Here is a 16,541-nt window from a genome sequence, read left to right as displayed (position 1 = left end):
CAAGGATTGTTGTCCATTTAACTGGTTCATTGTCTAAATACTTTTCCTTATGGGAAGAAAACAATGGACATATCAGTAATTTTTTTTTTCAACTGATGGAGGATTTTTATGTTTGTTTATCAAAAATTAACATTATATAAATGACTGAGTGATAGACACCAAGTGTACAACGTCTCTGTCCTTGCATTTGAAGGCTGGTCATTATAGATATGTCTTCTATGCAGCAGTGTGCAATTTTTCTTTTTAACTCAAACTCACAAGAGCTATGTTCTTGCCATATGACAACTTCATAAAGTATTTGAACAAAAAATGCTCACATATTCTTAAGCATTTGCTTATTTGCCCTGTCTTCTGTGCTTTATTTCTATCATTTCAGATAAACTCAGACACTGGTCCCAGGATCAGCAAACAGGAATGGAGAGGAGTGCATGGCTCCTGACCTGTTTCATGGGATGTCAGGTTTATTACAGTGCATAAGCTATTTAACTTTAAAGAAAGACACTAATTCCTGTATGAAAACTAACCCCTGCTTAAATATTTTGTAGAAGTACAGCCAGGCAGGTGCATACTTTTTCTAGGAAGAAAACATTTTTTATATACCCATCCTGTGCAGCCTACTTGAAGTTCACACTGAAGCCATGAGAACTAACACCAGACTCATAGCAGGTTATTGTATTTGATGTCCATGTTTAAAAGAAAAACAAACAAACAAACCAAACACAATGCACAGCTATTTGCCAGCTACTCTGGACACTGTGGCTAACACTAACTCTGCTTTTTTGGTACTTAGTAAACCTCAGCACATTTCACAAGAGCAAGGGAGCATCTTTTTGCTTGACTTTTACAGAGGCCAAAGGACAAAGATTTCTTCATTACACCAGGTAATTGCTTCAGGCCAGACAGTCAAAGAGTACAAGACACAGGAATTCAACTAGATTATTGCAGCAGTAAGGAGATGCATGCACAATGCATGTAAACATGGAATGTGGATAAACAATAGCAGGAAAATACATATTCCACGTTCAGAAGATCACAAGCAGTTGATGCAATATTTTCTGTGACTTTGAAAATGCAATAATGCCTTCCTTTTTCTTTCCCTAGACATACAAATCACTTATACCCTTTGTAATTCCTGACTTTAAAGTTGATTCTTTCAGGACTTTAAGATAGATATGCACTTGCATTTCACATCTACAGGAGAAGCTTTGGGATGACCTCCCAAGAGGACAGAAATACTTTCTAGGGATTTTTGTTTCAGTTTGCCTCTCCTGCCTGCTTAAGTCCTGCCTCATGATACAGACTTAGTAAGTCAGAGAAAAGGGCAGATGTCCCAGCACACAAAATTATCCTTCTTCCCATCGGAGAAATAAAGGTTCTGATGACACCTGCTGGCTCCACAGGGACTAGACAAACACCAACCACTCTGCTGTAGGTCTCAATTCTTATATATAAAGGCACATCTCAAATGTTTTATTCAGAATAAAAATGTTCCTTTGTTGTGAGTCAGAGAACCACAAGAAATAAAGCTGGGAGTGGTTTTAAAGGTAATTTACTGCATTCTCTGGGGCAAAGCAGGATTCAGGCTACTTCCATCACAGCTAGTGGTTGTTTTACCTGCTATTGAAAACTGATAGTATTTCTCTAGACACACCATTCCCTTACTTCACCATTTTCATATACATTATGAAAACTCCCACAGTAAGACATCCTACTAACAAGAAATTACATTTTTATTTCTGTGCTCAGGGACAATTAGACTACATTTGACTGTGAATTTGAAAACAGAATGGTGATGCTTTAGCTCTATATTATAAAATCCTGCAGTTTTACTGCTTTGTCCATTCAGTACTACTAAACATTGTAACACAGACAACCCACCCCATGTGTGATACAGGAATATGTGCCTCTCAGAGATGCTTTCACTGTCACTCCATATGAACAATTGCATGAGCCTAGTTCTCTATGGTCAGGCTTATAAGCAGATGAGGTATGGAGCCATCAGGGTGTTTACATCCAGCTGATTTCAATTATAATGCACACTCTGAGTGGGAGAAGCATCAGCCACCTTGATGAATCATCTAGTTGACAAACTGTGCTCAAGAGACTGTATAAAGAACTGTTTTATAACTGTTAGAGCATGTTAGTTTATGTGTAATGAGTAATCTCACTGTGACACTTCAGAATAAATAATAAAGATCCTTGAAAATCATCACTATGTCTCTCCTGCACTACTCTTGGTGCACTTGTATTTGTTTAGTTTAGGAAGAATGGAAGAGGTTAGATCACATTTAACTAATACCCAGTCCCAAATACTTGCCTAAATTAACAGTTTTTACCTTAATTCTTCTCATCAAACCCCAGCCTGTACAGAATTTCCGACTGATCACAACTAGCTCCATCAAGACACTCCGTGTCTACCCTTAAGAAACCAAATGGGTAACAACTAGCTGGAAATTTCACTGTGAAATGTATCTATCTGGTTACTAGCAGGAAACAACCTTGTTAAAAAAAGGCAAGAAACACAAGTCCAAAAATCTCTTACTGGGACCCTGGTAGTGATACACTTAATTAAACCACCAGCTTCCTCTCTGGAACCTGATCTCTCTATACTGTGATTATGCCCATCATATAGGCATGGGAGGCTTAGCTGTGGTCAGGTTACAGACCATTGCTGAAATGGGACATGGCATGTGAAACAGTGGCACTATTAAAGGAAACACGAATGCTGTACCAAGGAGCTTGTAATTGGAACCATAGTTAGCACAGGGAACATAAGCCCAAAGCAAAACAAATACTAAGATAACACTGATTGATAACTAAGATGACTGATTTCTCCACTGTGTCTGTGTCTCCTAAACCAGACTGAGAAAAGTAACATAATTTGGGGTCAAGGAAAAGCAGCTACTGAAGCAGAGGAGTTGCCAGCCCCTCAAGAATAACTGCAAAAGGATGAAATGGACTTGAAACAGTATTTGGAACAAGCAGGGGAGCTTGTTTGTGCCATATTTACCTGCAGGTAGCCAAGATCCGCAGGATATTTGACAAACAACTTGATTAGAACCTGGTCTACATATCACTGACAGGTTTGGCAGAGTTTTATATGCCTCCAAAAAAACTTGTCTATCAGAGGAGAGACAGTCTTCAGCTGCACTGATAACTTTGCAGTTACATATTGCCCATCCTCAGCACTGTGGCAATGCTGTGCTCAAAGTTCCTAGCAGAGATGCATCTGGGTGGCAACACATATATGCTGCTCTTGCTGGGTTTGGTCCCAGGGGTGTTTTTGCCATTAGCTGCAGAAAAGTGCAATTTTTCCGGTGTGACACACTGGCAATCCTCTTGCAGAAAATGACTCTTTAAGTACATATAGTTTGGGTACTACCCATATGCTGTGTGCTGGTTTACCGCTCAAAAAATTCTGCTGAATTCAAGGGGTGACTGACAATATAAATAGTATTTGGTGGGAGGAATGTGCTACTCCCAGTCATGTGTGGAGGATACTCTCAGCAAGGTGTTACCCAGCATGAAAACTACCAGGGGCTTCATGAGTAACTAGAGAGGAAGACAGCTCCCTCTGAGCTCTGTGCACAGTCAGTACATCTCATAATAGCCTAAATAATATTTATGTGTTTTGTGTTCCAGAAAATATTTAACTGAGAGATCTGAAGACTTTACGATCTCTTCAAACCCTTCTTTTCATCACCTTGTATACACAAGACTTCAGCTGTTGAATATCAGATATCACTAGTGCTATGTCTTAACTCAACCAAGGCTTCCAGTGGTGACTGCGCATGCCAGGGGCCTGGAGCAAAGACTAGGAAGAGGCTCTGTTTCTATCATCATTGCTAATAACAATGTTAATTTTGCTAAGTACAAAAGCTGGGTATTGCTTTGTACATATTAGGTTTTCCTTGTATTGTGTTATTGGGCCAAGACCACAGTACAACAGAACACACACAGATTCAGACCCACATTACAGAAATGCAGTTTTCTTCAACCATATCAGATGCAAATTTCCTCTTTGCAGTGAGAAGAAATTTGAATTTCAAGTCCAACTGAATTAACCAGAAATAAATATAGACCAGAAAGTAGAAAAAAATAAGTCCAACCATCAGAGAACTGAAGTTGCATTGTCACTGGGGCATTCACTGTGGACATTTTGGTGTTCCCTGTTCCCTGTCAAGGAACAAGCCATGTGATGTTAACTCTAGCCCAGTCTTACATTTGTGCATTCTTTAATAAAACACCTATACTTGGGGCTTATTAATAGAGAGGAAGGATATTTTAAAAAGCAATAATATTTTAGAAGAACTTAAACTAAGGAATAGTCTGGACACCTAGAGCCAGTGACCATTCATGGCTCTGTTGAACATATTAAGCACATAAAACCTGGAAGTGCCCCACAGCGGTGTATCCTTGCGAAGTGGACACAAAATGGTCACACCAGGGAGGGCTACATTCAGGTATTAAGCACTTCCTTGGTCAGTCTTGCACTTTGTACACGAATGCTGTTGTCACTTTTAGAGAAGTAATGCTTGTCAGCAACACACATCAGCCTTTTTGCATTGAGTCCTGGATGCCCAGCCCCTTTATGGGCTTTCCTCTGACTAAGCTCCCACTTAGACTGCAAATGGTCTTTTTTTTTTTTTTTTTTTTTTTTTTTTTCGGTTCAGTTGACAAATAGAGACCAGTTCTGTCATCTCCAGTTTTAAGGCCAATTTTTTTTCTTTAAAATCCAAACCAGAATGAAATGTTCTGTTTCATTTGGGAGTATTTTAAATGTAATTTAGGAGCATGAGGGGGAGAGAGGGAATTCCATGTTTACATTTTATTTGGAATTAAGCCAATGATCAAAATAGTGAAGAGTTTAGATCATACCCACACTACAGCAATTGCTGAGTAAACACTCTGTCTTAAAGTATGTGCCTTGCCAGACTTACAGTACTCAAGACCCAAGAACAACCTGTCAAATCTGTCCAAGCAAGATGAACTGAAAGTTCAAGCAGTTTACCCTTATAGCTCTGCACAACTTCTGCAGGAGTACCCGCTTCCCACATTCGGTCATTTTTAGGAGAAACACCACTTGGTGCCTATCAGTTGGTTAATTCTGGCATACTGCTACTTTACAGAATAGATGGTACGCTCTTGAAAAGGGAAATGAAAAGGCCCTGATTTCTCTGAAAGCAAAGGCCTCATTGCAGGGCTGGGGAGCTGGCAACACCCATACAAATGCTCTGCATCTGCTCCCTCCCTCCCATTTGTTTCCCCTGCCTCAGTGAATATTGGCCTATTCTTTTACAAAATGGCAACAGGATTGGATAGTGCTCCTGCCACTAACAAGCTTAGTAAAATAATTGTCATGGGCAATTGGATGTATGGGACCAAATCCTGTTGGGCTACTGAAGGGCTGGATGCAGAGAGTTTACAGTTCTCTTGTTTCTCATTAAATATATATAATGTATTTACTGGAATATAACCATCCCTCATTATGCCATTTATGGGAAACACAACACTCAGTGTTTATCAAGCAGTTAATCTATAACAGACAAAACCAGGTTATCACTCTTCAGAAGAGCAAATATTTGTTGAAAAACTTCTATATGGGACAGCCACCTTCATCTGTTTTTTAAACGTAGTTGATTAAGTAACAGAGGAGCTACCTAATAGGTAAGTCAGTCTTTATATGAAGCATTTGGATTGTAAAGAGGAGGATTAGTTTATTATGTATATTAATATTATTCATATATTATATTTGTCAGTTGTTCTCTAAGATGTGATGTTTTAAATGGTTGTGGATCTTAATCAATATTCTAAAATATTTGATTTTTCTCTTGCTATAATGCCTTCAGAAGAAAAATCCACTTGAACCAGAAACTTCTTTTATATTTGAGACTACTAGAAAACATATTTTCTTAAAATGGAAAAAAAAAAAAACAAAAAAAAAAAAAAAAAAAAACAAAAAAAAAAAAACTAACTTTTCTCTGTCACATATGTTTATTAAGGAACTACCTATTCTTTCTGTAAAGGTTCTCAAAATTAGTAATAAGCTTCACGCTAGAAGTAAAAAACTGCAAGCCTATAATGTGCAAAAATACCACTTTATTGTTGCCAGAAATATTTTTCCCCGTCCTAGAGGACATGATGTGTTTCTAACTGTTGTCAAAGGTGAATGACAAAGCTGATGTAATATGTGTTTTAAAGTGCTGCAATCTCAGTCTTTTAGTTACTGTTTAGTGAAATTGTGAGGTTCTTACTCCTGTGATGTTCGTAACACCTGAACCAGTAGCATTTGTGTACGCCTGAGGAAGCAGGACTCTTTTCTTGAGTGCTGAATTGGTCTGGGACACACCGGTAAACAAGGGCTTCTGAGTTTGCCTATTCCTTTCAATCTGAAATCTGTTTGTGCTAGGGCAGCAGAGCCACCTGGAAGGCAGCTCATGGCATTCCCCTTTCAGTCCTGGGGCGATTTGTTGGCCCTCCCAAGCCAAGCACCAACCAGCCTGTTCTGAATGAGACACAGCAGTGACACCTGTCAAGCACAGCACTGTTACACAGCAACAGTGTTGTCCCCAGAGAAGACGGAAAGAGATGGTTCTCTGCAACCTCTAGTGAGCTGTTAGGCTTGGTGCTCTTTTAGGGGAACTGCTGCTGTTGCAGAAAGCCCTTTCTCTGTGACAGGTTATCAGAAGTGATGCTTTCCAGTCCCTGTCTCTGTGCGAAGCCTGACCCTGCGGTGTCTAATTACCTCTATTTGAAGAAGGGATGATTCCTTGGGGAAAAACAGCCCCAAACATGATCAGATCCAGAAGAGGTCCTGCTCTGCTGGCAGTGCAGGCATAGCTCTGGGGCAGGAACATATCGTGTGCCTATCTTCTTTCCCACAGAAGGGGCTCACTTCATAAGGGGCAGACGTGCTTTGCAGTTGCTGTAAGATCTCAGATTTATTTATGGGCCATCAGGGAGAGCAAGTGTCCCAACCCCACAGAAGCAGCTGGTGCTCTACTTGGTAAGGCAGGAGTTGAATTCAAGGCAGTCCCTTCCCTACCGGGTGCCAGGAAGGGCTGCACATTATCTTAGCTGAGGGCCAGGACATAGAGCTGAGAGATGAGTTTTCATGTGAGATTTGGGGATTACATCAAATGCAGACTAAATGAGCGTGAAGATTTGCACTAGCTGCTTCTGCAGTCAGTAAAGGCAGTAGGAATCTCACTGTAGATAAAGCAAGAGTTAACAGGAAAGAAAAAGAAAGAAAAAAAATATTCACATATGCAGTAAGCTACATATTTTACTATGTTCCCTGGCTCTCATGCACTCGAGAGGAGGTACAACATTCAGGGATCTCACTGCCTCCCGATTAAGTCATTACAGCCCATCTGTGTTTCACCAAGTACAGAACGTGACCTATTATCTCAAAAGAAAATAGCACACCACCTGACTGCCAAAAGCACCCTGTGACTTGGCACCCAAATGTCTCAGTACTCACATCAACATACCTTTTCAAGACTAACTCCCACAGCCTGAATCAGGCAACTGTGAAATTCAGTTGAACTCTAAATAAATGGCAATCAAATAAAACCAGCTTTCCCATATGCCAAATCACAAATTGTACAATGACTGTAATTTGCTGTTATAGATCCTTAACTAAAAAGGAGTAGTTAATAGTTGCCATGTGTTTTCTAGATTGTTGAATCACTTACTACTTTAATGTCCGTACAATCCATCTTTTCATCTCTTTTATCTATTAACATGCCACTACAACACAAAAGGATTCTGTGCAGGCTTCATAGTGGTCTTGAACATCTTGTTTAATTTGCAATGGGAAAATGAAGCTCTGAAGATGTTAGCCATTCAACATTTTTCCATAAGGTGCAATTCAACACTGCTTTATGGGAGAAGAGTTTGTATATTGCTTTGATGGAAAGATGAATGATGAGCATATTTGCATTTTATGCTTGCAAATTGCATTTGCATGTGCCACTTTACACAAGCAATGTGTAAATGATGCTAAAGTTTGATGAAAAAGTTTGCCTTGAGTCTTTCTGGAAAATATGTCCAGTTCTCTCCAAACATATTGTTTGACAGATGAGAGACCCTGTATTAATTTTGCTCAGAAATCATAACTTGTGTAAAACACTTTATTTGTAATCACAGAGCAACTGTTTCATCTTCACGCTATTTGGCATTGAAACATTGTATTTTCAGACAAACCTACTCCAGGACAATGAAGTGTAAAAGTACAGGGAATCTTATGACAAGTGATCAGGAGTGATCTGAATGGACATCAGATCAACCTGTATCAGAAGAAAGAAAAGTGAAATGAAGTTATGAAGTGCAAGTATTCCTCATAATGACTGCATTTTCAGTCCTGAGCCTCATAATCTTTTCAGGGTTTGGTAAGTATAGGCAGTAACATGAAGTTTCATGTTGACTTACTAGAAGAAACTAGAAAAAAACTGCACAGCAGGCTGCCAACAGGAGTACATTAGCAGCTTCAGCACTTTGCTCTACATGCTACTAAGGATAGAACTACAACCTGTTCTCTTGCTGGCCCTCTTGATAGAGCCACATACCTGGATGTTATCACTAGGGACTCAAACACAGTAGCAGCAATGTTTCCTTGAGTGCTGCTCTGTATGTGGCATAGAAAATCTCATATGTCTTAACAATATTTATCTGGGCTTTCACAGAACTTTGACCTTCTTTCTGATGTTGCTTTTGGCAGTGGAGTGCTGATCAGGTTCACTGACAAAAATTTCCTATGCCTAAATCTTCCCTGTTTCTCCAGGGCCACATTAGTACTCTCCTTCACATTTACAGAAATACTTCACCTATTGATTGTACACTAAGCTCCAGATGCTTTAGGGATACTAAAAGTGAAATAGGTAAAAACTCTTTTATTCTTGTCATGAGAGGAGCTGAAGTCCAGCTCTCCAAAAAGAGTTGACCAGGCAAGAGGTATGATTGTATGATTACAGATACCATTAAAACCTGCAATGTCTCATTTTTTCAACATTTTATTTTTTTGAGCACAACCGTCTTTCCCAATAATAATATCCCCAAAATTATGTTTTTTTTTCTTGACTAAGAGCTGCTGTTGCCATCTTATCATTAAACTCTTTGTTTTCCTTCATGTATGTGAAAGATATCTCATCTTGACTAAGTGTCATTGCTGTCTAGTTCCCTGTTAAACCACAGCTACATATTTCGAGACTGTTTGTTTTTTAAACATGGTTAGATGAATGAAAGGGTAAAAGTCCCATAGACACAGATTTTTTCTTGTCTTGGACCAGTTTTGTGCAATCTGTATGTCAGTGGATTTAATCCTGATTTATTATGATGAGCTTGGCTTAATATCTTTTCTTTTAAGGAGAGACTGGTTCTGTCTGATTTTCACTTTCTCCTTAAGTAAATGTATCCTTCTTAAAATTTCTCTTGGGAAAACTAGGCATACATTACATGGTAAAACTCGTTTTTTTCAAGTTTGCAAAAGTAAATTGTACAGCAGAACTCCAGCATTCTCCGAGTCATTTCTGAAATATTTAGTAAGTATTTATATACTTAAATATTTTTCTGCTTGGCTCTTGGATTCCACCATTTATGGAACAAAACCTAGTGGCTGTAATTTGACTTTTGGGTCTAACATACAGGTATTTATTTGAGTGTCTGTTTTAAAAGGAATTTTTAATGGCATGTTCTCTAACTCCCCAAACCAGGTTGTTTTCTGTCATTTATCAAAACAGACAGTGTTTGTGCTTCTCTGATGCTTATTTTTTTCCTAAGTGTATCTTGTTGATACAACATGCCTCTGACGTAAAACAGGTAAGGTACCAAATATCAAGTGTCAACATCCCTACAGAGGGGATCATGACTGTCAGGCCACCACTGACGGATGGATCCCGTAAGAATGGCAACTGTGATTAAGCCCCATAACATGGAGACTGCAACCCACCTGCCAGTGCCCATGAACAGCAGGTGTCTCATCTCCTCAGCCGATCCCCATCCGGGATTAGTCTGTGTCAGAGCTGTCCAGAGAAAATATCACTTCTAACGTGTGCTGCCTAGAGAGCTTGTGCTTATGGTTGGCATCAGTTTCACATGAACAAAAGCTGCCACACTGTTCCAACAGGTTGATTTTTTCTCTTTGAGCTGGATGTCTCACTTGAAATCTGGGTTTGATTTTGTAAAGGAATTACGAAATTGCAAGGGAAAATCAGTGAAATATTTCTGAAATGAACTGTCAATAGCAGATCATAGCATTTCTTCTGGATTCTCTAACTAAATTTGGAAACTTCTCTCTTTCACTGATTGAAATTTGACTCTTCAGATAGGAACCAAGCCTTACATTTAGAGTGTATACACTGAAGATGCAGAAAGATCCTTGCTACATCCATGACTTTTCGTGTTGTGAATCAAATAACAAACCAAAAAGTCATTGTTTTGCTTTCTTTTTTTCCCTTTTTCTTTACTAGGAAAAATAAATAAATAAATAAAGCTCATTACTGGATGCCAACATGAAAATAGGAATTTATCTACTCCTTTTATGTGAAATATGTCTTGAAATCAGCAAGGCTGACATCAAACCTAAAACTCCAAAGAAGGAAAAAAAGCATAATTTCCTAGGAAGAAATAAAAATGACAATATTTCTGAAGAATGGCATCAGCATAAAAATTTCTCTAAACCTTTTGAAGAGCAAGATCTTGAAGAGTTCACTCTTTACAACTTCACTGAAAAGACAGCAAATTTTGGATTCAATCTCTACAGAAAAATTGCAATGACACATGACAACAATGTCATAATTTCTCCCCTTTCTGTATCAACTCTCATGGCTACATACATGCTGGCAGCCAAAGGGGAAACACACAGACAAATAGTAAAAGGTCTGAACCTTCACGCTTTGAAGGACAGAGATCGACATTATTTACCTTCTTTGTTCAAACAACTGAAAGATAACATCACAATGAATGAAGAGCTTCTCTTTGAGCAAGGTATTCTTTCCTTTATCCAAAAGGACTTCATAATCAGGGAGGATTTCCTCAATTTATCGAAGCAGTACTTTGATATGGAATTCCTGCATGTGGACTTTCAGAACAGCACACAGGCAAAATCTGTTATAAATCAAAATATTAACCAAAGGACCAAAGGAAAAATCCCAGAGATTTTTGAAGAGCTCGACCGCCATAATAAGCTGTTACTTGTGGACTACATTTTGTTTAAAGGTAACTATTGTTTTTATTTTACAAAATTGTTATTTATTAGAAGAAACAGGACTTTGACTTCATCTACATCAGGGGAAGGTTAAATGAATTTGCTTGTCCTGTTTTCTCTACATAGATTTACTATATTCTAATAGGCTTATTCAAAACAAAATTATTTTTCATGATAGGGAACCACATTTTTTAATTCTTTCTTCCATGCAACAAGGAGCCAAAGAGAACAAAAAGCCCTATTTCAATCTTTCTTTGAACAATCCCTGTTTGTGACTAAAGAAGCTTAGTTTTTCTTTCAGCTCTTGATATGAGAAAACCTTAATCATGATAGTTTTTTGAATACCTGATACTGGGTGTGAAATCATTGGCTGATTGTCTAAAGTACACAAAATCAAGACAATAAAACATGTTTTTCTATTTCATACAAGAACCTTTTCCCCTGAGAGGAAGCAAAGTGATAAGGCAAAGGGGAACCTGACAGTGACAGGGAGCACAGCCCACACTTCACTCTGACACAGCCATATAGAAGTTGGAGAAACCCGGTTAGGTAAAATCCAAGCTGAAGAGCTAGGATGGCAAAGGGGAAGAGGAGAATGCTCTGCAGAGACCCCATACTCACAGCCACTGCAGCCCAAGGCACTCAGCAGATGCCATCCACAGAAACTCCACTAAAATAAATGCACCCATGAGAACAAAGAAAATTATGCCACAGCCATACAGTCTCTCCACAGACTACGTTTATTCTTTTAGGTTTACAAAAATGCAGTTTGTCCAATACCAAGGTTACTTTCCCTTGCAGAAAACCAGAGAAAAGAGATAAATGGCTGTGGCTAAGATTGAAAGCAAGTGTAGAAATCAGAATCAATAGCCTAGGAGAGGTCACATTCCAGTGCACCTTACCAGACAACGCACTGCTGAATCCCCATCCAAGGAATTGTATAATTACTTTAAAGACAGGATGTTGAACAGCTGGTAGAAATTTTCAGAGAAGGTGGGATGTTAATAAAAGACAGATGCTCATATGGCATGCAATAAACAAAAGGGGTATCAGTTCTGAACTTGACTGACAACTAATACACCTTAGAAAAATATTTCCCTCTTTTCTCTGTGAATGAAGCAGTTTATTTTGTGCATTATTTCCTTCTCCTGCCGTAACAAACATTTAAAGCACATGCACTAAGTATACTGCAGTTGTCATCTACTTATCCCAGACACAACTGACATCCACTTCAACTAGCTACAAAAATGATTTCATATATATATGTATATATATAATACACATAACTATTTTGTTTCTTTCTTTCCTCAGGCAAGTGGCTCTATCCATTTAATTCCAAATTCACAGAAATGGAAACCTTCCACATAAACAAATACAGAAGTGTACAGGTACCCATGATGTTCAAGTCAGATAAAGTTAATTCAACCTTTGATGAGAATTTAAGATGCAATGTGTTAAAACTTCCCTACAAAGGCAAAGCCTACATGCTGGTTGTCATCCCAGAAAAGGAGGGAGATTACATTTCACTCGAAGACCATTTGACAACAGACCTTGTGGAATCCTGGCTTGCAAACATGAAGAGCAGGTACTGCTGTGACATCTCTTGGCCCTAATGTCTTTTATAGCAAAGCAACAAGGCAAAACAAAGTCGCTGGTCTTCCTGACCCCTCTAACATGCTGGTGTCACTGTATCTACTGAGTAGACACCCTTTAATAGCTTACCCACATCCCAGAGTGCAGTGGCATGTATGGGCAAGCAACATGAGAAAGCTTCTGTTCCAAGGTGATGAGTCTATGGCTCATCTTGGTTAGAGATGTCTCTCTCTGACGGCATAGTCAACCTGGTCTGCCCAAATTCCTCATTAGGACTTCTCTCTCTTTAAATTTAGCCGAATTTAATATATCCATATATTTGTGTTTATGAAATGTATGTATAAACATGTATATATATGAAATAAATATATATGTATAGTTAGGAAACCTTTCCTACCAGTGAAAATCCAGACTAATGGATACATTTGAATATGAAAATGTAAAAACAAATTATTCCTGTGAAACGTGATTCCTGGAGTCACAGTCACTTCCACTGGTCTGTAATTGAACATGTCGCCCTGGTAGCAGGTCTCTGGAAGTATTCATGGAAGTCTTTTATTCTGAGTAGGAAATTATTTCCAGGTTCTTTGGCATGCAACAAAGCAGATGATGTCCTGGCAGCCTAAATTCAAGCAGACCCTGTAGCCTTTGCCTCTTGTTTTACTGTCTGTGTGAATCTTAATTCCCAAGTAGTAAGCATTTCAGCATTCAAGTGACCTACCATATATCTCAAGTTTGCATTGATGTATTTATTTATTTATTTTAAAGGAAAATGGATATTTCATTTCCAAAGTTCAAACTAGAACAAAAATACAAAATGAAGAAATTGCTTTATGCTCTTGGAATTAAAAATATCTTTTCACGCACAGCAGATCTTAGTCATCTCACAGACCAAGAATATGTAACAGTTTCACAGGTAAGTCTTGTAAATTTATTTGCTAAGGGTCATACAGACTTCTAGGCACACTAGTAGGATAGGACCTCATCTGCCAAGTATATGGAAACTTCATGCCTTAAACAGCATGGATCTCACTGTGAGTCTGAGGTGTGTAGAAGTAAGGGGCAGTCAATTTTCACATGTGCTCAACACCTTCTTAAGTTTGCCCATCACGGGAGAAAAGCCCTGTCTCAGAAAGAATATAGCCTGGGAAGGGTGGGGATTACAATTAAAGAAAAATTGTAAACAAGAAAGACATTGTGAATTACAGTTAAATAGCAGAGCAAGGAAGGAAACCCAAAGAGGGAAACCCTCATACACAGTCCAGGGATAAGTATTCTTCTTAACAAGGACATCAAAACCTTCCCCCTCACTCCCCCCCCCATCCCCCCCCCCCCAAAAAAAAAAAAAAAAGTCTCAAAAAAGGTAACAAGAAGAAAGAGAAGTCAAAGCAATCCTGCCTTCACTTCTGCCCATTTTGGCAGGAAGGAAACAGAGTCTCACAATAAAGTATCATCACAACACAGCTGTATTCCAAACCACATGAAATAGACCACTGCAGATGCTGTAAAAAGGAGCATCCCATCCTTTTGTGGGATGTTTTTGGCCATCCTTTTGAGTTCTGATGGCCAACTTTATTACTTTAGGTTATTTAGCAGAGAGCTTGGCACTTGGGAAGTCTTTCAACTATCCTGACAGAAGTCATTCCTAGAACTAGGAGTCTGGGAGTTAGGAATGCACCAGCTGACCAGGCAGCTCAGCAATACAGACCCAAATGCAGAAGAAGTAATGCTGGAGGCTGAAAGAACAAAAAAGGAAAGAGAAACAGAGCCTGTCAGGCTGTGATTTCAGTAGGAAAGGAAGCCCCTCGACCTGTGAAGGACTGTAGCCCATTGCTGTCCATGTTTACCCTGTGCTACCAAATGTAAGAAATAGAAACATACAGGGAAAAAAATAAGACTGGTGCATTTACCTAAAAAATAAGACTGGTACATTTGCCTAAGTTCTCACAAAATCAACTGGGAATGACGGCCAGCCATTAAGTGTCTGTGACCAGTGAAATCACACCTCCCACTTATGAGAAAATGCCTCCTGTACAGTTTGGTGTCAAAGAGGAACACTGTACAAATGCACTGGTGGCTGCACGTCACCAGCTGCAGAAACAAAATCTCTAAGTGAGTCTGACACTCAGGAACATAGAAAAGCATAATGATACCTGAGCTAGCACATCTGCACCTTAGCTATTGTGGTCACGGTGGCTGTGCCAACTCCTCCACTTCTGCGGGAGACAACATATGGTCTACCAGTAACAGACAGTGCTAGATTGCACAGATCTACTCATTGCAGTCCTTAATATAGGCCTACTTCAACTGAATTTCTGCCATGTTGAATTTCATTCTTCTTGTTCACATAGATTTCTGTCACCAATTTTATCTCTACATTGCATTTCAGGTTGTCCAAAAGGCTGTAATTGAAGTGGATGAAAACGGAACTGAGGCCACGGCAGCTACAGGGTCAGAAATAATTGCGTTCTCAGCACCTCCTGTCATTAAAGTCGACCGACCATTTCTGTTCATGATTTTTGAAGAAACTTTTAAAACTTTACTTTTCATTGGTAGGGTGGTTGATCCAACAGAAATGTGAATAAAGGTAACAGTTTTTATTGTGGTATGTAAGAGGCTTTATTTTATATTTTCTTTAAACTATTAATGTACATTAGAATAAAAAGCACAGTTTGAAAACATGAAAGCCTGTTTTCTCTCTCCAGCCAGGAGTAGGTCATTGTAGCAATATTTCTTTAATGCCAGTGATGAGTTTACTTCAACAGGGCACAAAATGACAAAACTGATTTTATTGTAAAACCTACCATGCAAATTCAAAAAAAAAAAAAAATAATAATCACAGAACTGAACTTTCAAAATTCAACATTTTAGGGATAATTCTGAATGAAAACCAGAGATTCATACACCAGAGTACTCAGGAAGCTCACTCTCAGACACTGCAGCTTAATAGTCCTCAATGCTATTTTCTGTTGCAGAGAGACTTTAGAGCCTACTGACATCAGTGTTAACAGATTTCTGCCACTTACAATTACAGAAGCAGGATCAAACCCTAAAAGAGAATTTACACCCTCTGTCTAGAGATCTTTAGGTCTGTAGAAATTGTCTATCATCAAGTCTGCATCATCCAGGAGGGTGACCTCTTTTGAAGTGTTTATTCGGGGTACCAGATCACCTCATTTCCTCAGGGTACATGATGTGCCTGCTGCTAAAACCTTCTTTCTACTAAAGATAAAGTAATTCTGAAAAATAAATCAGATATTCTTACTGGGAAAATCTAAGTCTGTACTTGCTCATAACACCAAACTGTACCTCTCCTAAAAACATATTTTTTGTCTGTATTATCATCTAGGTTTCAGAGAGAATGAGGTCACAGGACTCTATGCCTATACTAAGACAGACTTCAGTAGGGTAAAAATACCTTCCCCAAATTGGAATAAATTTCACAGGGTTGATCCTAAAATGCAAAAGGTGTTTCCAAAATACTCCTGAAGACTATTTCAAAGACTATTTCCATTCAAATAGAGTAGTGATTCCAACAGAACATTAAAAGACAGAGTAGGAAGATCTTTATAACATTTAGAAAAATTTAATTAACACAGTCCATATATAGGTTTGAAACGATGCAAGAAGCTACTTCTCACTATATGTAACCAAAAGACCTAAGCATTCCTCTGTTTTCTTACATATTTCAGAAAACGTCTGCCCAAAAGGGGGCAGAAGAGTTTTCAGAATCATTTGGCAG

General features: G+C 38.7%; 1 protein-coding gene across 1 annotated transcript; it reads left to right on the top strand.

Moving 5' to 3' along the window:
- The first annotated feature begins 5,556 nt into the window (after positions 1-5,556).
- SERPINA10 (serpin family A member 10) lies at positions 5,557-15,407 on the top strand. The gene is made up of 5 exons (XM_084520660.1): positions 5,557-5,667; positions 10,470-11,217; positions 12,518-12,791; positions 13,568-13,715; positions 15,189-15,407. Exons 2-5 carry the CDS (start codon positions 10,512-10,514, stop codon positions 15,378-15,380), a joined length of 1,320 nt encoding a protein of 439 aa, XP_084376786.1. The 5' UTR covers positions 5,557-5,667; positions 10,470-10,511; the 3' UTR covers positions 15,381-15,407.
- Positions 15,408-16,541: the final 1,134 nt, after the last annotated feature.

This window comes from Aythya ferina (assembly GCF_964211825.1).
Source record: "Aythya ferina genome assembly, chromosome: 5".
Taxonomy (NCBI): domain Eukaryota; kingdom Metazoa; phylum Chordata; class Aves; order Anseriformes; family Anatidae; genus Aythya; species Aythya ferina.
This window is presented reverse-complemented; position numbering and strand designations above follow the sequence as displayed.

What these genes read in the sequence shown, in the direction of transcription:
- SERPINA10 (XM_084520660.1), top strand. Translation starts at nt 10,512, where the DNA reads ATGAAAATAGGAATTTATCTACTCCTTTTATGTGAAATATGTCTTGAA. An exon ending in GGACTACATTTTGTTTAAAG is followed by an intron (nt 11,218 to 12,517) that starts GTAACTATTGTT and finishes TTCTTTCCTCAG; the next exon opens with GCAAGTGGCTCTATCCATTT. An exon ending in CTTGCAAACATGAAGAGCAG is followed by an intron (nt 12,792 to 13,567) that starts GTACTGCTGTGA and finishes TTTATTTTAAAG; the next exon opens with GAAAATGGATATTTCATTTC.